The sequence below is a fragment of the Osmerus mordax genome, chromosome 5 (assembly GCF_038355195.1).
Source record: "Osmerus mordax isolate fOsmMor3 chromosome 5, fOsmMor3.pri, whole genome shotgun sequence".
NCBI lineage: Eukaryota > Metazoa > Chordata > Actinopteri > Osmeriformes > Osmeridae > Osmerus > Osmerus mordax.
In genome coordinates, this window is record NC_090054.1 from 19,722,073 (window position 1) to 19,743,788 (window position 21,716).

Below are 21,716 nucleotides of genomic sequence, written 5' to 3' on the forward strand. Positions count from 1 at the left end.
ATACTGCTCTGGAAGGGGAGACCACTGTGACATTTGCTAACATTTGTTTAACTAATAATGACTATCAGACTACAGTGCCAGAAATATATATAAAAAGAAGCCTTTCTGGACTGACAAGGACCTTAAGTGCAGAGTTGGCCAAGCTAGCTACGAATAATCAAATGTTAAACCTGAACTGCTTTGAGGCTGATGAGTTGATTTCAAGTGGTCAGGTGCCATGGTGAGGATGGCAGGTTAGTGTGACTTGTGCTTGACATAATGTGTGTGTGCTCAGCTTACCAGTAATGTCACCACCTTTAGTGTCACTCCCTGCATCCCACTCTCTATTCGGCTCTCCTTCAGACTCCCATTCAAACCACGACTGGAATCCCAAGTTGCTAGCTGAGAGACAGAGAGAGAGAGAGAGAGAGAGAGAGAGAGAGAGAGAGAGAGAGAGAGAAAGACACAGAGAGAGACAGAGAAACAGAGAGACAGAGACAGAGGGTAAGAGACAGAGAGAGAGATGGCAAAAGAGAGATAGATGGCGAGAGAGATGGAGAGCAATGGCAAGAGGAAGAGAGAGAGACACAGAGAGAAAAAGGGTTAGCAACATGGACAGGGCACATAGCTCGTCGACACATAACGACGATGCAATTAAACAATCAATTATATTCAGTGGAGACATAAAGGGCTTGACTAATCTAATCAGTGTTTCTGGCACAGATAGCGACACTGTCCGAGCAAACCTATGAGCTTGTCGCCAAGGCAACAAGTGCAGCCCTGCAGATCAGAGCTAGGGTCTTTCAGCCAATCCCCTCTCTCTCTTTCTGTGCAGTGTCATCTCACACACACGAAAGATTGTAAACGTGTAGAAACATGGCATGTCGTTACCATTCCATGCTTGCCTCCCCTCTATGAGGGTTAAAACCTGACATGAGCACTGCCCAGCGAAATGCCTGCTCTCCTATAATCTAGAAAAAACCTGATACCTTGACGTTGGTGACCACTAAAGATGATGGGGAGGAGGATGATGAGGATGAAGGAGGAGTAGATGATGAGGATAAGGGTGGTGCTGGCAGTGATGCTGATGACCCAGATGTAGACATTGACACTGAAGTAACATTGAAGACGCTCCTGCAAAGACTACAGCATGAAACCATGCTGCAAAACAAACGTGAGAGACAGAGATGGAAACTTCACAGACAAAACACCATCTTAATACCTGATGCACCTTCACTTACCATGGGAGACAGTGCTCTCCCACAGACACAGTCCTAACCCTCTAACTAACCTAAGGGTCACTGACTTGCTAGGCAGAGTTAGATATATACAAGGACATTTTGAAGCACCTTAATGAAACCCATCATGTCAAACATCATCAAAATCATCTGCACATCCTCCCTCCATCCTGCATGACTTGTGAAGTGAACACGTCTTTTTTTCCCCTCTCCTTTGTGTTAAATTCTTAATCACAGCTTCTAGCAGGACAAAGAATATGAAATAAGTGACACATCTTTGGGCGCAGGCTGGAGAACGGGGTGACAGGATGAGAGGACTAGCCTGGGGCTGGGCAGCAGACCGCTCAGGTTACAGAGCAGCACCCCCAGAGACAGACCCTCTACCTGGGTACCCCATCCCCAGAGACAGACCCTCTACCTGGGTACCCCATCCCCAGAGACAGACCCTCTACCTGGGTACCCCATCCCCAGAGACAGACCCTCTACCTGGGTACCCCATCCCCAGAGACAGACCCTCTACCTGGGTACCCCATCCCCAGAGTCAGACCCTCTACCTGGGTACCCCATCCCCAGAGACAGACCCTCTACCTGGGTACCCCATCCCCAGAGACAGACCCTCTACCTGGGTACCCCATCCCCAGAGTCAGACCCTCTACCTGGGTACCCCATCCACAGAGAAAGACCCTCTGCCTGGGTACCCCATCCCCAGAGACAGACCCTCTACCGGGGTACCCCATCCACAGAGAAAGACCCTCTGCCTGGGTACCCCCCCCCCAGAGACAGACTATAATATTAGTATTTAATATTTATGCATCGTGGACCAGAGACAATAGTAAACGCCATGCTTGAGCCATGCAAGAACCATGGCGTCTTTCAAAGGAGTTGAAATCTCAAGGTCTGATTTGAAGTCCATGGCTGCTTATGTTCAATGATGGACACAATGATAGACTTGTGACTTTAAAGGCAGGTGATCAAGAAAGAGGGATTGGAGATCAAATGCCTGAACCAAAGTTTCAAGAGTTATTTTAAGACTTGATGATTTCATCACAGGCCTGTACTGAACTTTGAAGGCTGATAGCTTTATGAAATATTGAAAGTTCTCTCTCTCCCTCCCTCCCTCCCTCCCTCCCTCCTTCCCTCCCTCCCTCCCTCCCTCCCTCCCTCCCTCCCTCCCAACCCCCCCCCCCCCCCCTTTCCTTGAATTGAGCTTTGTTGGGGTTTGCTATTGGAAAAAAATACGAGCAGGAAAGAGGAGAAAAGAGAATACTGCACTCCGTCCTTGTTGACTGTAAAAGCAAGGATCTGCTTGCTGCATGTGTACCTGCGCTCAAGGTTATCATGGAGAAAAAATATAATTCCGTTGTGCAAAAAGAAATTGCGGAATTAACAGTTCTTAAGATATCGTATAACATATCGTTGCAAACAGAAAACATACAGTACAACAAAGAGTAGGTCTAAAGAAAACAACATTAAATTCAATCTTTAAACTGACTAATAATCAGGGATGTTAATAATTTAACCAATGAATGTTCATACTATTATGTATGAGTTGTTTGAGTTTTTGTCTTGATGTTTATCTGCCAAAGCCCTGAGGTGTTTTAATCCTATCTTCATTATTATTTCAAGATCATAATGATCAATGACCCACTTTCCACAAAAAGTTAATCAAATGTGTATGTTAGTTACACTAGTTTAAAAGAGACAGAACATGTCTGTTTGTTGGCCTCTGTGGGAGAAATCTGGGATTGCTTTAGCGATTATGTTAATCACAATCAGTAGATTGTCATTCATTTAATATATGTTCATCTATTCTGACTTATCATTTGTGTATATGTGTTTCTGCTGTAACGTGTATTATGTTATAATAACAGGCAATGATCTATGATGTTGTATCTGCCGGATTGAATAACAAACACCAGATGTCTGCATGTTATCGCTGTTTTTCCCTTTCGACAATAAATTCTGTCCTCTGACCTTCATGCCTGAGAGACTTTGCTAGTACTGCTCTATGTCTGAACTGGTCATTTGAAATATTTGTTAAACTCTCTCCAATCAGCTGGTTGTCTAATACTCATAAACACAGGACCTAATCACACCTTTCTACAGGAGGCAGACGACTTTCTTTTCATTTCATTTCATTTTAGTCATTTAGCAGACGCTCTTATCCAGAGCGACTTACAGTAAGTACAGGGACATTCCCCCGAGGCAAGTAGGGTGAAGTGCCTTGTCCAAGAACACAACGTCAGTTGGCATGACCGAGAATCGAACTGGCGACCTTCGGATTACTAGCCCGACTCCCTCACCGCTCAGCCAACTGACTCCCTCATCTATTGCACAAAGCTCGCTGGCACACTGGGACGCAAGCCGAGACCCTTTTGGAAGTAGGATACATTTAGTAACAATATGCGTCACAACCCCCCCAGAAAATGCATCGTTAAAGCATTCAGTTATACAGCTTCAGTACATTCATGAGTCTGAGATGAAACACTGCAGTAGCTTTCTCACAACATAAACTGCACAAACGTGAAGGACGAAATATGCATATGGATCCCAATTGTTATGTTCAAGTTCCCTTTCCAAAATTCCTATATGATTGAAAGTCCCTCATTGAAGCAATTTTTCTCCGCAATTTACAGACGTCATCAGCAGTCTGATGTGCACACGCAGACAAGCCCATCGTCTTTCCAATCTCCATACCAACCAGAACACTGTACCTCACAAATGTCTACATGCACAAAGATGTTTGTGTGTATTCATGGCTGTGTGTGTGTGTGTCTGCGTGTGTGTTGAGGATGTGTACATTTCAGGAGATTTGTTGAGCCTGATTTTCCTCCGTAACCATCCATCCTGCATTCTTCTTAAGGACATGATGGTTCTGAGCCCTAGATCTAATCTGTGCACTCTGGAGCACAACGATAAATAAGCTTACCATTAGGATTGAGACACAACAGCCAGCTCCTGGCTGCTGGGGTCTTATCGCATCTACTAGAACACAGATGGAGACAGAGAGACAGGCAGGCAGACAGACCAGTGCAACTGTGTTTCATTTTGGTCTCCCTGTCAGATGGAAAGGGGAATGAGGGGAGGATGAGGGGGGGGGGGGGGGGGATGAAGGAGGGGATGAGGGAGAGATAATGGTGGGGATGAGGAACACATAGAAACAGAGAGGGAGATGATCTCCCTGTGATGATTCAATCCCAGAGATCATGTGGGGTGTTGAGATTGGAAGTTCTCAGTTACAATACCTAGAAATACTTACACCTCTATCTTTTTAACGTTTAATTTATTTAAGTGAGTATCCTGGTCCTACAATACCACCAAGAGATGGTTGCCTCCCACACACAGTAGCTTGCTAAACAATCTGTTCAATAAACTATTTAGAAGAACTTCAAACGAGCGGTAAAGACAGCGTCCTCTCCTGTTGGAGCTGAAGAGTCGAAGGTGCAGGCAGGAATATGTCTGTGGAGTTAGACCTCCTACACTCTCAGATCTGAGAACTACTTGTTCCTGTGGTGCAATCCTCCACCTAAAACAACATCATTTTTGTGGTTTTGAGACTAAATTGTTTCTGTCTCACGTAGGTTTTCTCTACAACCCCTAAAGGAGGTACTGGAACTGCTTCCACATAATGAGATGATAAGATTGACATAAGTTGGCTTTTTATGTAGATCATGTGAATGCATCTGGATCTTCTAGTGAGACAGACTTGACATATGGAGGAAAAAAACTAAAAACAAGAAAAAGATGTATCACTTGAGAAAGATGTGCGGTGGAGCAAACTAGCTGTAGCGACTAGCAGGAAACAGTATTTCAGTCTTCATTTAGTCTTTAACCAAACAGCCACTTCATCCGAAAGCCATCAGGTCTGGGAGAAAATGGAGAGAATGCAGATAAACGATGATGGAGGGAAAGAGAGGGAGAGGAGATGAAAGAAAGAAAGAAAAACTGAAAAGTGGAGGATGGAGATGGAGGAGGGGCCCAGGGGTGTGACATGCCAGCGCGGTGACATGATTATTTCCCCTGAAGCAGCGAGACCACGGCCTTTGTGATAGCCGACATGCCGGATAACTACATCAATCCCACAATCCCCTGCAACATTTGAACAACCCATTAGGAAGAGCTGCAGAGGAGAGAGGTGCTTCTACTCTACTGTCTATTTTTCACCTTTAAATAGCCACACCTGAAGTAGGCAGACTGGCAAAGGCCCATTAATGAACAACAACAATAAACGCATTATGTGGTGTTCTAGCTGGTTTTGCCGTGGCACTTACGATCCCAACGAACAACAGCATGAGGGCTTTGCTTGTCTCATCAGTGCCTGTTCTGTCCTGGTGATCCTACCGATGCTTGTTTTGAGAGTGGACAGCGGTAACATGTGACAGTCAATACGTACATGCCTGCATTTGAGTGCTGGGTCTGTCTGTTTGTCTGTGTGTGTGTGTGTGTGCCTATGTGTTCTCAGCTAATGCTAATGGCCGTATTATGATGCATCGTCTTCATAATTCCAGTTAGTCTGGGTAGTGATTAAATCTTCATTACTGTTCTTATGGTTTTTCTCTGCTCCAGATAAATTCCTAGAAAACTCAATTTCTCTTAATTCCGCTGGAACACCCTGACGGAACCAGGACAGAAAACACAACAGCGTCACCTCTGAACACAAACACCCGATCCTTCACGCAGGATATCTAGGTACACAAGGATACACTTACACAAATGTTCACCCCATTTGTATACAGTACCACACATACGCAGCAATGAAAAACACACACAGGCATCTATAGACGAACACACACGCGCAGACTCACTTCTATTCTACTCACAGTCCTTAATACTAGGAATCTATGCTGGACAACTTGCCACTACATTTACATTTACATTTAGTCATTTAGCAGACGCTCTTATCCAGAGCGACTTACAGTAAGTACAGGGACATTCTCCCCGAGGCAAGTAGGGTGAAGTGCCTTGCCCAAGGACACAACGTCAGTTGGCATGACCGGGAATCGAACTGGCAACCTTTGGATTACTAGCCCGATTCCCTCACCGCTCAGCCACCTGACTCCCACCTGACTGCCACTACAGCGGTACAATGCACCTGTAGGCTATCTGTTTACCACCCATGTTACATATGGCATGTATTTGCTGAGGAGAACAGCCTGAGGTACTACAGGACCACCAGCAGAGGGCTTCCTTCCTCCTGGCCTCATTACGCTTTATTACCAGAGATACTGACTGTCTCTCCACCTTCAAGAAAAGGCTCAAGACGCACTTGTTCCGGGAGTACAACGGTACTTAGGAATGGTTCGCTTGACCCGATGTTAGTTTCCTCAAGGATCACAATGACTCTTGCTTAGAGACTTGTTGCTCTTGTGGTTAGTGGTAACTGTTTTAAATTTTTGTTCTCGCTGTGATATATTGTTTTTATTACTGTTGCTTGCTTTTTTCCACAGGTACACTTGCACTTATAGCGGTTCATGTTGTTTAATTGTAACTTGTTTAACTACATGCTCTTATGGTTCTTCCCTTTGGCACTTACTTTGGTTGTTCACAATGTGTGCTTCATGTTTTGGCTACTCGCAATGTTTTTTTTGGCTATCTTGTTGTTATGATCAGTGACCTATGCACTTTGTAAAGCTCTCTCTTGGAAGTCGCTTTGGATAAAAGCGTCTGCTAAATGCTAAATGTAAATGCTAAATGTAAATGACTAAATGTAATGCTAAATGAATAAATGTAAATGTACCATGATGAACAAAGTGGGACTTGCACATGTAGAAAACTAATGCACTGACCCGCTTGACGTCCTTCCCAAAGGTCTCACTGTAGCTTGTTCCCAGAATCTCGAACTGGACATGAGAATTAGAACCTTCAGCTCGGAAGTCCATCATACCAGTGAGGCCCGTGATGCGTCCCTATGGCAACAGCAAGAAAGAAGGGAGTCAGAGTAGATAGAAAGCGGGAGAGAGAGAGAAAAGAGAGCGAGTGCACTCTCATTAGGAAGAGCTTTACTTAGACACAACCTATAATTTAGGCTGGAATACCACTTTCTCGCAGATCCAACATCAGTCTCAATCAATATAGTTTAATCAACATAAATCTCCTGTGGAATAAGTTGAATAACTATGTGGCCGGTGCAAGTCTATTGTAACTCAAAACATGGTCGCACCTTTTGTGCTGACTGAAATGATGTCATGATTCACGTAAATGACCTACAGAATTAACAAACATGTGATGTCAAATAAGATCAATAAACACAATGGAGTGAATTGTGTTTTTGTCCTTTCTCTAGTTCTCTCTAGCCCTCTCGCTCTCTCTCTCTTTTATTTTCCCCCTCATATGAACATTTTCTGAAAATGTTTCTGTTCATTAGTCACATGTGATTCACAGCTTTAAGTGCTTGTGCCCACACTCAAAACGATAGGTGCTGAAGCTTATTTTGTTTTATGTTAATTACCCAGTGCACCGTCTGTCAGAAACACAATGAACTGATTAATTCAGCTTAGATACCAGGGAATGTAGGATGATAATGTGAGGATTTGAAAATAAATGTATGGTATATTCTTATTTTCCAAACATAAAACTGAAATCACACTGTGACTCAGTTGAGAAACGCTGACTGTTTAAACACAAAAAAACGAGGACATTACATAATTTAAACATGCATAAATTAGAAATGGAGAAATACTCTCTATAATCAAAGACAGTGTAAGCCAATGATAAGAAAAACATTTAACGGTAAACCATACAGCTTGACGATGGGTGTATGTGGTTTGCGTTCGAGAGTCTAGATAACCTTCAGTACAGTAGCACCTGAGCCATTACCAAGGTGGAGAGAGAGGAGGGGGGTGGGAGGGGGGGGGGCTGATGGTGAGGAGAACAGCAGCGGGGGGAGGGGGTGATAGTGAGGAGAACAGCAGCGGGGGGAGGGGGTGATAGTGAGGAGAACAGCAGCGGGGGGGGCTGATGGTGAGGAGAACAGCAGCGGGGGGAGGGGGTGATAGTGAGGAGAACAGCAGCGGGGGGAGGGGGTGATAGTGAGGAGAACAGCAGCGGGGGGAGGGGGTGATAGTGAGGAGAACAGCAGCGGGGGGAGGGGGTGATAGTGAGGAGAACAGCAGCGGGGGGAGGGGGTGATAGTGAGGAGAACAGCAGCGGGGGGAGGGGGTGATAGTGAGGAGAACAGCAGAGGACGATGAGAAGCAGTGTGGACGACAGCGTTCATGGACCATTACCAGTAACATTCATCCTCAATCATCCGCTATGTAACCTCAAGATGTGTTTATTCAGTCCCCAGGCAACACTGCGGGTACTGGTACCTTCTGGATGGTGTCCAGCATGGACCAGCCCCCGTTCCAGGGCTTGGTGGACTTCCTCATGCAGTTGAGACTGGCCATGCTGTGCCACTTCCTATCCTCCAGCTTCCTGTAGAACGCGTTGGCCAGCATCAGCACGCTATCGTACAAGTACAGGTTTGACACCTGGGGTGCAAAACAAAAACAAAACACAGAACATCAAGAGCCTCTCTGCCAGGAGTAGCGACATGTCCCTGCTTGGAGAGATAACGGTAACCCTGTCATGACAACGGAGATGTGAAAGAGGGGAATGATGGGATTGAAGTTCTCAGTGTGAGAGGTTCTGCTCAGACAGACAGACGGTCAACTCCCTGACCTTCTGGAGACCACTCCACAACACCAAGCTGGGCGCTGTCAGACTTTACAATACCACAGCACTTTACAATCAGGAGCTTGGTTTCCTATTGGTCCTCAGGTTGATCCATTAGAAAAGGACATGCTTAAATGGATGCATTTCGGGCAGTTGATCTCTAAGAATATCCCTTTCAATTCAAACTTTGGATGGAAATCAGGTTGGATTTGTAGACGGCTTACATCTTGCTTACATCTTATGATTGGATGAGCAAATGACTGGATATTTCCTGGATGTTCCCTTTGGATGTCTGTTGTTTATTACATAGACATCAGTAGACATGAATTGGAGGATAAAATGACGAAAGGATTCAATCTTACCTGTATGGGAGGGAGACAACACCGAACAGTAGGCCAACTTTCCTCTCAGATTGCTTTCAAGCCTCTCGTTCTGCCAATTCCTCTATTCAACACTTTTCTAGCCTGTCAGCAATTTTAATTGCTTTATGCTTTTATCCTCATTTCACAACGTCTAATATGGATTGGATATTCTATTAATAGCGAGTGGTTGGTAGACATAAACTATACTTGACACAAGTGCAAGTACCCCTCCTACAAAATAACAAAATGTTCCATCTGAAAAAGACGCGCCTATAATTTTTGCCGCTAAACGGTTGTGAACATCAGCCAGCACTCAAGCCTCCATGAAATAAATTATGTAAAAACGAACTTCATACACAACCACCAAATGGTCTAACCATCTGCCCTAACGAGGATACAGAAGCCTTCTAATCACGGTCATTGCGCACTGGATAAATATTTGGAACATTTCCCGAGACAAGGCCGTGGCATGAGGAATGACTCTTCAGGAGTCTGGGGTAATCACTGTGACAGGGGAGCAGGACATGCTGGCTATCAGCAGGGCGGGCGTGAGGATGGGCACAGGGCTGAGGTGACGGCGGTGTGGTGACAGACCCCAGGGGTACGCCACTCTCCTCCCGACCTTCAGACAAGTTATTGTCGTTGTGACATTCCGTGAGGCGGTGTAGGGTGAATGACAACGTTTCTGCGGGAGTTTGCGGAGACAGATTGACTGTTTGCGCTGAGGAACAGGTGGTGAGAGCAGTGATGGTTGAAGCCGTCCTGTGTTTGATTGTACCTGATATCCTATCAAGCTGTGCTTATAATTTAGCCAAGAAAACATTTGGCCCTTTCCTACCCCCTGCCCCCTCTCGCATTCTGGATCAGACTTGAGGAAATTGTCGAGTTCTCTTCCGGTATTTAACCTCGGTGTGTGTTTGTGTGTGGTTGTTTAGGTAACGCTCCCCTCTGTCCCACCGACCTCCAGAGACTGCAGGTATCCCTCCTGGGGGTCGCACAGCAGGGAGGAGATGCGGTGGTTGTTCCTCACACAGCGTACGTTGGTGTCCTTCCACATGGGGAAGATCTGGCGGATCACCGTCATCCTGCCCAGAGCGCTGTGCACCATCTCCAGGATCTCTGTGTCGCTCACCTCCTACACACACCCAAAAAACGTGAAAAGATCGTAAACAATGTTGTATTCACACAACAAATAAAGTAGTATTGAGACATTCATTGCTGGAGGTGGGGATTGCAGCAGCACTGAAGTAAAGGAGTGAAGAGTGTGTGCTTTTGCACACCACCTCTGCTCTCCCTCTCTCCCGGGATAAGATATAACGGACAGAAAGAGAGAAAGAGAGAGAGGGAAAGAGACAGAGGTTGAGAAAGAGGTTGAGAGAGAGGTTGAGAGGTTGAGAGAGTGAGAGAGAGAGAGAGAGAGAGAGAGAGACAGAGACAGAGAGAGAGGTTGAGAAAGAGGTTGAGAGAGAGAGGTTGAGAAAGAGGTTGAGAGAGAGAGAGAGGTAGAGAGAGGGAGAGAGAGAGAGAGGTTGAAAGAGAGAGGTTGAGTGGAAGGCCAGCCGAGGTGAGATCTGGGCATGGGTGGATCAATAGTGATGAGCATCCTGGCTCCAGCCTCTGCAGTCGTGGGATCACACTACAAAGACACAGGGTCACAGGTCAACTCTCACTCCCAATATCCCCTCACCTCAGCCATCTTTTGTCATTCTCTCCTTTTTTCTTTCCCTCCCTGTATTATCCATCATCCTTGGCCTCCCTTTCTCCACACCTGCCTAAGTCCCTTTATCTTTTCCAAATCTGTCCTCTTTGCCTTGCCCCTTGCCCCCTTCACAAATTCTGTATCATTCCCTTCATCCTGTTTTTCTCTAACTGTATCCTTCTTTTCCTCCCCATTGCTTCAACTTTCTCCCTCCAGCCCCCCCCTCCCTCTCTCCCTCTAATACGTCCCAGTCTCAGCAAATACATTTTTGTTATAAACAACATTTCTTGTTTAACAGATAAGGTACCCCCCAAAAACCACCAGTATGGTTGGTGTGTGTGTACCTTTAAGTTCTGAGTCTTCACATACTGTTTTGCCCCTTTGTGTCAGATGGTAACAAGGACCTTTTTATTAGTCACTGCAGCATGTTATTTAAATGGCATTTGCCACAGGGTTCATAGAGCTGTGACCTCATGTCCTGAGGTCACGCCTTAACTCACCCTGTCAGACCGGCCCCTCACACGGGTAATACAGGAAACTGTGACTAACGTTGTAGACTCTTGGGGTAGAAGGCACCATTGGAAGAAGAATGACCATAGTTTAGCATTGGTTTGGCAGAACATCAAAGATTGTTGACATTGAATCCACCTAATGAGCCATCTTAAATGTCATAATCCGTTTGCGCAATTAACCCTTTTCATATGCTCATACAGTAAAATGTGTTACCGTTTATTGTTACTAATCATGTTATGCAGGATTGATTTGCTGGATTTAGGATGCAGTATCGTGACATGGCTCCTCATGCTCATGATCAGGTGAGCAAACAAAGGTCTCTGCCGTCGTCATGGATACGCAACGCTGGACAACACCAGCAGGACTCGCGACACTGTCCTCGGACGACCCACTTAATTCCGGAAACAGCGACTACAACTCAGCAATGTTTCAATGACAGACAACACTCCAAATTCATTAATCAAATCAAGCCTGCCTGACAGACAAATTATCGTCAGCGTGCCTCTCAGTCAATGTTATTAATCTTTCACGAGAAAAAATAAATAAAAAATCCTCCATAATCACTTTGGAGATTTAATTAGGAGTTAAGGCGCTTTCTTAAGCTTGAGGCCTGTGTACTGAGAAGCTAAGGGACCTGGAGACAGGAAAGGACTGGGAAGAACTCAGAGTGTGATGTGCTCATGCTGCCCAGAGCTCTACACCTGGAGTTCACTCGTCAATTATCAGAGGCACATGGCATCTGTTGGGTGGTGTATCTACTGTACGGTGTTTACCATGTCATTACAAGGGTATCTATTCTGAAGAGTGTAGCTTCTCATATATCATGCTGCACTTGGAGGCTGTCCAAGGCTGATATTATCTCGCGAACACTAGATTGTTCATCTGCAGAATCTTGACCTCACCGTGACGCAGCGTGTAAGGCTGTAACTGCTGAATACTGTACCACAGTCCCTTGTGGATCCAGTGCACTAAAAGGAAAATTGTATTTTATTTGTTTGTGATAAGAGTAACAGCTGGAATATGATCAATGAACGTGTTTGCTTGTGTTCAGGTTTCACATGATTTCTGCTGCTCTTTGTCTAGAAAACGTCGATGAAACCGCACACGACTGATCCACCCTTGAGCGGTCCTCATCTCTCCTAGGTGTGGTTCGGCCGACACCGTGTTGGTGCTTTCTGTTTCCATCTAAGTCCTCGACAGACACTTCTCCTGGACATCCGTCACATCACGGCTGTCCTCCTCCTCGCTGCCCGTCACAGCGCCACCCGCGCCTCCGCCTAATCCATCACACACTCTCTAGTGTCACCTCCCTCTTTTCAGGGAAAAAAACACAACAAATCGTCCCTCGATGCATCATCCATCCTGAACCTCCAACAGACAGTGTCAGTCACCCTCCTCTGTGCCAACATCACCCTGCTCTGGAGGATGATTTAGGGAGAGGGATGTCTGCTTAGATTCCCAGCAAACACACATCAGTGACTGCTGACTGATCCAGCTTGAATTCTAAATGTGGAAGAGGGATCAACTACTGGATAGTCATTGTCCTTTGTGGACAGTTTTTCTGTTTTCTTCCCCCCTTGCTTCCGACATTTGTTTTTTTCTTCGTTCCTTTCATTTTCCCTCCCTCCCTCCCTCCCTCCCTCCCTCCCTCCCTCCCTCCCTCCCTCCCTCCCTCCCTCCCTCCCTCCCTCCCTCTACATACCCGTTCATCTCCACTGTCTCACTGCCTCCCATACTGAAGGTTTAAATTCTTCATGGAGCCACATGCTACCCATCTCCCTACAGCAGATTAGCACGGCGGCTTTTCAGAACTGAATAAGTCGGAGCCCTCCCTTGCGCCTCCATGTCCTAGTTAGCGAGCTGAGACCCGAGGGGGACAAGAGCAGGAGAAACCTGCCACTCCTCTCCTGATGCCAGGCTCCCAGGCATGGCAGGGACCAAGGGGACCTCATTGGCGAGACCCCCTGGGCCCTGCAGATTACCTGGGTAAAACGATCGCCTTCTGGCTGTCACAATCTGGAGACATCCCTCTGCAGTTTGCCCCCGTGTCCACCTCTGGGCCTCGGAGACATGAAGAAACAGTCCACACAGGAACCCATGTACCCATGGATACAGGAGACACCACTTTCTGCATTAATTAGGTTAGTTGTGTAAACAGCCAATCCAGTATAATTGATCAAATAATAACAAATGTTAAAAAAGGCCTGGATTTTCTGTCATCACTGCCATCTCACTCTTTATAAGTATTCGATCGAGTGTGAAATTGGTAAAGATACAGTCTAGCACAGATTACTGCTTGTTGTTCTCTGTTGTTGTGACAGTCGAACATCAACATGAAAGCTTTGACTTGGGTGCAGATCTGGAAGACTGAAGCAGGTGATGTCATGTCTCAGTCATTAACATACTGTAGTGTAACAGAAATTATATTCCACAATGTGCCAGACCGTGTCAACCATTAAGATAGGTGGCAAGAAATTAACATGCCATTAGCTCAAACTATTAGCAGCTTGATGCTATTAAAGCTAATGACTTGCTGGAACTCCTTGGTAATTTACTTAAGAAGGAATGTGTTTGTATGCAACAATTGAAACACTAGATTTATTTTAAATTACTTGCTCTAATCAGAGCAGTAGTATGCTGCTCGTACTCCGGTGCATGAATTCATCAGAGACGTTGGGTTCATAACAGATCAATGGCTGCTACATGTTCAGGATGAAAATCCTGTCATTCATGTATTCATGTAATCCGAGATACAACCTTGAAGCATAGTAACTGTGAGTTTGCTTGTTGGACTTACATTTACATTTAGTCATTTAGCAGACACTCTTATCCAGAGCGACTTACAGTAAGTACAGGGACATTCACCCCGAGGCAAGTAGGGTGAAGTGCCTCGCCCAAGGACACAACGTCAATTTGCACAGCCAGGAATCGAACCAACAACCTTCTGATTAATAGCCCGACTCCCTAACCGCTCAGCTCATCTGACTCCGTTGGAGGGTGTGTCTGTGTTAAGCTAATTTAGCCCACATTCACTAGTAGATCAAGCGAGAGCTAACGCAGCGCAAAGGAAGGTGCCGAGGTTGAAGAAGAAGCATGTTTTTATTCAATGCTTTCAGTACGGGGACATCAGATGACTCACGGTCCTTATCTTCAAATAATCTTAAATCAATGCAAACGCGGCCTGCGTTAAAGCTGGGAGAGAGAGCGCGCTGTTTGCTATTCACAAAGTGCCTCGCATTTAGTGCTGTTAAAGCCACTTTGGAGGACCATTAGACCAATGTCAGAACCACAAAGAACTGGTGGAGAAAGAGAGACTGAGACACCAGGAGAGAGAGCAAGAGAGAGAGAGAGAGAGAGAGAGAGATAGAGAGAGAGAGAGAGAGAATGAACACCTTGCCTTGTACGCAGTAAAGGACAGTACACAAGAGAGGACAGATTAGACTGTTATTGGTTGTCTTGTGCTCCTTGACGAGCATGGAGAGCTACCTCTACAGCTGATATGTTGGGGAAGAAATCTGAATGCAGAAAATGTAGGTCTTACCTCGTTGGCGTATACCCAGTGGCTGTCCTTGGAGGCCAAGTTAGTTTCCACCGCCTGCAGAGAGAGAAAGAGAGAGGGAGAGAGAGAGAGAGAGAGAGAGAGAGAGAGAGAGAGAGAGAGAGAGAGAGAGAGAGAGAGAGAGAGAGAGAGAGAGAGAGAGAGAGAGAGAGAGAGAGAGAGAGAGAGAAAGAAAGAAAGAAAGAGAGAAAAAGAGAGAGCAATAGAAGGAAAAATAGGGAAACAAAAAACATGGGCCAGAGCATGACGACCTTCCATTACCATATTAACCATACAGCAGGTATGAATCATTCCCTATGCCACAATGGCCACCACTCTGCCACAGTTTTCATTGTGCAGGCTGGTTGTCCATAATTGAAAACCCTTTTCTGTAACTAATAGCCGGATGTACAAAAGAGGTATTTTGCCGTCACATTCGTCACTTGAACATTCAAGCGTGACATATTTCAAACTTACCATCTCTACATTTGAGCTCTCCTCTAAATTGCCGTCATTAGTTTCCAAATGGGCATTTATTACAATCTGCAATGGAGACAGATAGCTCTATATTATCCTTATGCATAACAGCAAAGACCTCCGTATTTCTACCTAACCACAGCCTGCTCATCAATAACAGTAGATGGCACAGACCGGACACCGGAGATCGATCGTCTAACCTTGGAAGAGTCATGATTTGATTTTAATGCCCCCTCATTTCCAGCTTGGTCTCTTCAAATCGCCCAGACCCCTGAACAGAAGAGTAATATTTACCGCCACGGTTGAAATGCTTCATCTCTTACTCACACTGGAATGAAAGGGGGCCATATGCCTTCAAACTGCACTCAAACAGATAGTCGTCCGTTACTGACAGAAACGCAGAAATGAACCAAACAGATGCTGTACTTAGTGACCCGATGCAGATTTATTCAACAATGAGAAGTGGTTCTTATCCCCTAGACCAGGTCTGACGCCAAGTGATCCTGCACACAGATGTAGACAACAGCGTTTAGCACAGAGAGCTGATCCAAGGTCATTACTTTGAACTCGTTATATGACACAGTGCAAAACACAAGACAATTATAGTGACTTATAACTCGTGACACCATCATTTAACTTATATAATATAATTTCACTTTTAATATAGCCTTTCTGGCCTGTTCTCTATGACAGTGTTAACACAGGAGATTTTTCCAATTACACATGTACTCTAACTAGCTACGGTAATATAGTACAGCATAATCAACCACAAGGAATTAGAAAATAGCAATGGCAATAAGAGATTTGTAGACCTACAATGTAATTTATTTGCTACAAAATAATGAGATGGTTTCTGTCAATGAACGCTTGGGGGAGACTTAATTAGAGAGTAGCAAAGAATTGTCAAGGCATGAATGACCACACTGTGTATTACAGCTATTTCACAACAATAAATAATTGGCAGAAAATAACAACTGTTACAATTTAATATCAAGTACATCTTGTGTGTAGTCGAATAATTGATCTTTGCCAGCAAGATTCACAACAAACCTTCATTAGGGTTAATGATTAAACATATTGCTGTTTGTTTCAAGAAATAAATAACTTATGTGTAAACAGCACAGGTGAGATATGGATGGGAGAAACAAGTTGTGGATCTCCAGAATCATCGACTAGCAATTAACTGCCCTCTCAGGCATGAGAGGCAGGGATCAATTGTCATTTGTAGGCATGATTACGTTTTGCACTCTTTCACCAAAATACAAAACAGAGACAAAACTAGAGAGGATACAATTTCTGGGGAAATTGTAGGGTGTGCTTGCTTGCGTCGGTTGCACAGGGGTCTGTATATTTTATATAAAAATGCATCGGGCCTACTTATTATTTATAAAGATTACATAGATTTAAAAGCATCTTTTTTTTGCTGCTCATTTACAACTCAAAATACGAGTGAAGTGTAGAATGAAATATGATGTCTTCTCATTTCCCCTGCAAGAGGCAGCTGACAGGCTGAATCAAAACGAATACATTTGGCAGACCGGTGTACAAATGGACCTAATCTCTATGACTTAAACGTCCTTTTAAGTTGTCCCTTCTCTTGATATTTTCAGGCATTTAGCCTACTCATATTGCATTCATTCATTAATAAAGAACCCCCTTTGAAGATTATTCTACGACTTTACCGGCTGAAGATAGAATCGCGATTCAAACAGTACCATCTGCTAACTGAAAATATGCCCCCAAAAACGTAAATAAGCTTGACATTTATTTAGTGGAAAATAGCTCATTCATAAAAAGCTCACTGGTAGCGATCATTGTCAGTAACAACTCAAAATGCGATATAGCCCTGTGTGGAGAAGCTGCCCCGGTAAATTCTACTACTACAGTACAGTACTAGACTACTGCTGTGTTCGTCTTGATAGCGATTGCGTTGGTTGAATTCGATTAAACGTTCCGTTGTACGGTTTAGGCTGAAATTAATTATTTTAATGAACAGATTGACAAAGTTTAGGCTGTGGCAATGAAGTTCAGGTTAGTAGTCAGATAGTTTCCCTACTGAAAGACTTTTGAGTAAGGGGAGTGCCGAACATGTTCTGTTGCCGTTTGACTTAAACAGCTGAGGAGTTGTTGTTAGCTACTCACACTAGTGTCTCGGGTACAGTAGGCTACAGCGTTGCAGTGAGCTACACTGGTTTGAAACCACAGGTAATGGTAATTTCACCAACAAATCGTTTACTAATGTCAGAATAAATCCTACAACGAAAATGTATATGTGAGGAATGTTTATTTTAACGATTGAAAACAGATACATCATAGACCACTGTAGTATGTGTTGACCGGGCAACACAGGCTAATGTCATGATGCTAATATGTCAGTGAAATAGTAGACTACTGTTTCCGAAAGTAGATGTACTTCCTTAATAATATCAGCTTATATTGTACATTACACATCACAATTGTGTGTCATATCACAAAGTAAAATGAGTAAATATTTATCACCCTGGCCTCTTTGTTTGTGGCGTTTCTGCAGCTGCCTTGCAGTAAAGCTATAGTTAGCCTAGCTATCCCCCAAGTTAACAGATGCCAAACGAATGTTCTGCCAAAGGTAGTCACGCGTGTTTTCGTGACATTATTGCAGACCGGTGTAAAAATTGACCTAATCTCTATGATTTAAACGTCATTTTAAGTTTTTCTCTTCTCATGATATTTTCAGGCATTTAGCCTACTCATATTGCATTCATTCATGAATAAACAACCCCTTTGAAGATTATTCTACGACGTTACCCGGCAGTAGAAGATGGAATCGCAATTCAAACGGTACCATCTGCTAACTGAAAATATGCCCCCCAAAACGTAAATAAGCTTGACATTTATTTAGTGGAAAATAGCTCATTCATAAAAAGCTCACTGGTAGCGATCATTGTCAGTAACAACTCAAAATGCGATATAGCCCTGTGTGGAGAAGCTGCCCTGGTAAATTCTACTACTACAGTACAGTACTAGACTACTGCTGTGTTCGTCTTGATAGCGATTGCGTTGGTTGAATTAGATTAAACGTTCCGTTGTACGGTTTAGGCTGAAATTAATTATTTTCATGAACAGATTGACAACGTTTAGGCTGTGGCAATGAAGTTCAGGTTAGTAGTTAGATAGACTTTTGATTTAAGTAAGGGGAGTGCCGAACATTTTCTGTCGCCGTTTGACTTCCTAAACAGCTGTGTACTGTAGCTAGATGTTTTTGTAGTGTGTCTCGCGTAAGCTACAGCGTTGCAGTGAGCTACACTGGTTTGAAACCACAGGTAATGGTAATTTCACCAACAAATTGTTTTCTAATGTCAGAATAAATCCTACAACGAAAATGTATATGTGAGGAATGTTTATTTTAACGATTGAAAACAGATAACGCTACATCATAGACCACTGTAGTATGTGTTGCCCGGGAAACACAGGCTAATGTCATGATGCTAATACTTCAGTGAAATAGTAGACTACTGTTTCCGAAAGTAGATGTACTTCCTTAATAATATCAGCTTATATTGTACATTACACATCACAATTGTGTGTCATATCACAAAGTAAAATGAGTAAATAGTTATCACCCTGGACTCTTTTCTTGTGGCGTTTCTGCAGCTGCCTTGCAGTAAAGCTATAGTTAGCCTAGCTATCCCCCAAGTTAACAGATGCTAAACGAATGTTCTGGCAAAGGTAGTCACGCGTGTTTTCGTGACGTTAGTGACGCAGTGACGTTAGTAACGTCAGTGACTGTGGCTAGCAAATTAGCCACCGTTAGCTTCACTTTTCGCCACAAAAACTTAATTTAAGCTTAAACCATGCAACGGAACGTAAATTCCAATAGAAGCAACTCAATCGCTACCAAGACGAAACTTTTGACACCTACGTTGTCTATGTAGGCCAAGTATTTACTGAGTTTTAGGGGGGCAAAAAGAAATAAAAATAATAATAATAATATATATGTGAGAGAACAAAGGTTGTGCTCTCGCCGAAGGCTTGAGCACACCCAATGACTGATTGGTCCTATGTTTGCTAACCAGATGGACAATGGAAGGTATAAACATACATGGTTCCGTCGAAGGGCCAAGTGATGCTGAAATCATGAGTTTATTTATGTTTCTTTCCATCTGCTACTGGCCTCCTCAACAAGGCCAAGGACTCCAATTGACATTCATTCACTTATTTAACTATTATAAGTCCATCTAATGGCAATTCAGTATGCATAAGCCACCTTATCTCAGTATCCGATTGCACTATGTTGACCATTCACGATGCTCATTATTCTTATTTTTATATATATTTTATTTTATATTAAATTGTTGTATTCTTAGATTGTTTAGTTCTTAGAAATAGTTAAACTTTTGTACTTTTACTTAATTTAAGATTCGTATATGTTTAGTGTTTTGCACCTCCCTGCCACAGTAAATTCCGTGTTTGTATAACATACATGGCGAATAAACCGAATTCTGATGCTGATGAACTATATCTCATTATCAAGGAATTTTCCTGGTTAAATAAAAGTTAATTCTATAAAAAAAAATAGAGCATTTGACCTCCTCCTGTACTGTACGTCACTTTGGATAAAATCTACTGAATGAATACGCTGTTATTATAAATGAAAACATGGAAGATGAACTGTGGAACCATGTTATTCATAAACTACTCGTCACTGTGTTCCGAGATGACACGATGATGTATTAAGAGGCTGATGCAGCTGTCTGAAGTCTACTCAGCTCATGTTTGGTCTTGAACTGACACTAAACCCCTTGCATCTCTGTTGTCTCAAAGCCTGGATAAATACATGTTTTTCAGCTGGCACATCAGCCTGGCCTTCGCGATTTTGTCATTTGTTGTAACAGGATCGCAGTTTGTTCAAAAAACTGCAATACGACTATCTTTTTTACACAGTTGCCCTTGGAACTAGACAACAGCTTTTGTTGCCTGTCAGTCATTTAAAGTCCAATATCGCTATTGTACTTGATAAGATGAATTACTAACAGCACACAAAGTTTTTTGTTGAAGTCCTCACACAGTCAAGACCCTTCATTCACTGAGGGGTTCACTGATGTGACACTACATAGCGAAATTAATACAAATGCATGAGTTTGAATTCTATGACCGTTGCACATTCTCTTTACAGTCAGTGCTTGAGTTTGTCACTGTTGTCCCAGCCCTGATGACAAATGTCCTATTGCAGTTCATACTGGACATGTTATGTAGTTGAACTGAATGTCAATTTAGGGTAATGTGAGAGCATCCATCTTGTTAGCTGTTACAGTAATGGCTTGTGCGCTTTTCCCTGTCCACTCATGTGCACTCAATTGATTAGAAAATGAACAGCAAGATGGAGTGTGGCTTATGGAGATATGAGCATTTTGTCGCTCAAGTATTTACCAACCACAGGTGTATAAACAAACTAGAGGTAGTCATTTGTTGGTGACTGTCACCTCCTCTAAATATGACACACACACACTGTCCTGTTCATGTCATCTCTACAGCAGCCATTCCCGACCTTTTCGACTTTGCTGCCCACTTTCGACTTTGCTGCCCACATACATTTTACATTTACATTTTAGTCATTTAGCAGAAATTAATTAATTAATTCATGCTGATCACACACATTTAACAACACTGCAGGAGCCCAACGGTCCACTTTCATGCGGATGCGGTCCACAGGTTGGGTATCGCTGATCTCCAGTATTGCCATTGCCAGAACATGTTGCTAAGGTTACATTGTTTACCCATTGCTTTTAGATACTATTTCAGAATAATTGGAGAACCTTTCAGAGGAGGGTAGATGTATTACTGTTTATTTCAAGTGTTTTGTGGATAAGGTTTGAATGAGGACAGCCTCATGGGTTTGCTTTGCTTAACAACTATAAATAACATGTTAGTATTATATTTCTATTATGGGCAGGAGGTGATAGTGACAACATGTGAATACAACATTTCTTTTTACAGCTCAGGTAGAGCAGCCAGTACACATGTAGCATCTCTAGACTAAGTTCCTGGCGGTAACAAAGGGCCTCAAAAGGTTCTCTGAATGCTGAAAGGGATGTGAATGTGAAATGTGGAAAGGACAGACCATGAAGGGTCTTTCTGAAGCATCACACCCTAAGGTTCTCAGCATCACAAAGCCAACCCACCTGTAATGAGAACCTTCATGAAATATTCACTATGGAAAGGGCCATTGTGCCTTATACTCCCTACTGTGGTCTGTTGCTGTGGAAACAACTTCCAGC

The 21,716-nt window shown here is 43.7% G+C and overlaps 1 protein-coding gene across 1 annotated transcript in view; it reads right to left on the bottom strand.

Moving 5' to 3' along the window:
* grid1a (glutamate receptor, ionotropic, delta 1a) overlaps positions 1 to 21,716 on the bottom strand; it is a 141,188-nt gene that overhangs the window by 11,522 nt on the left and 107,950 nt on the right. Inside the window, exons 5-9 of the mRNA XM_067235734.1 lie at positions 14,989 to 15,042; positions 10,197 to 10,370; positions 8,528 to 8,689; positions 7,004 to 7,123; positions 280 to 381 (exon numbers count right to left, since the gene is read on the bottom strand). Coding sequence (XP_067091835.1) covers positions 280 to 381; positions 7,004 to 7,123; positions 8,528 to 8,689; positions 10,197 to 10,370; positions 14,989 to 15,042 — 612 coding nt within the window. The remainder of the gene's footprint in view (positions 1 to 279; positions 382 to 7,003; positions 7,124 to 8,527; positions 8,690 to 10,196; positions 10,371 to 14,988; positions 15,043 to 21,716) is intronic.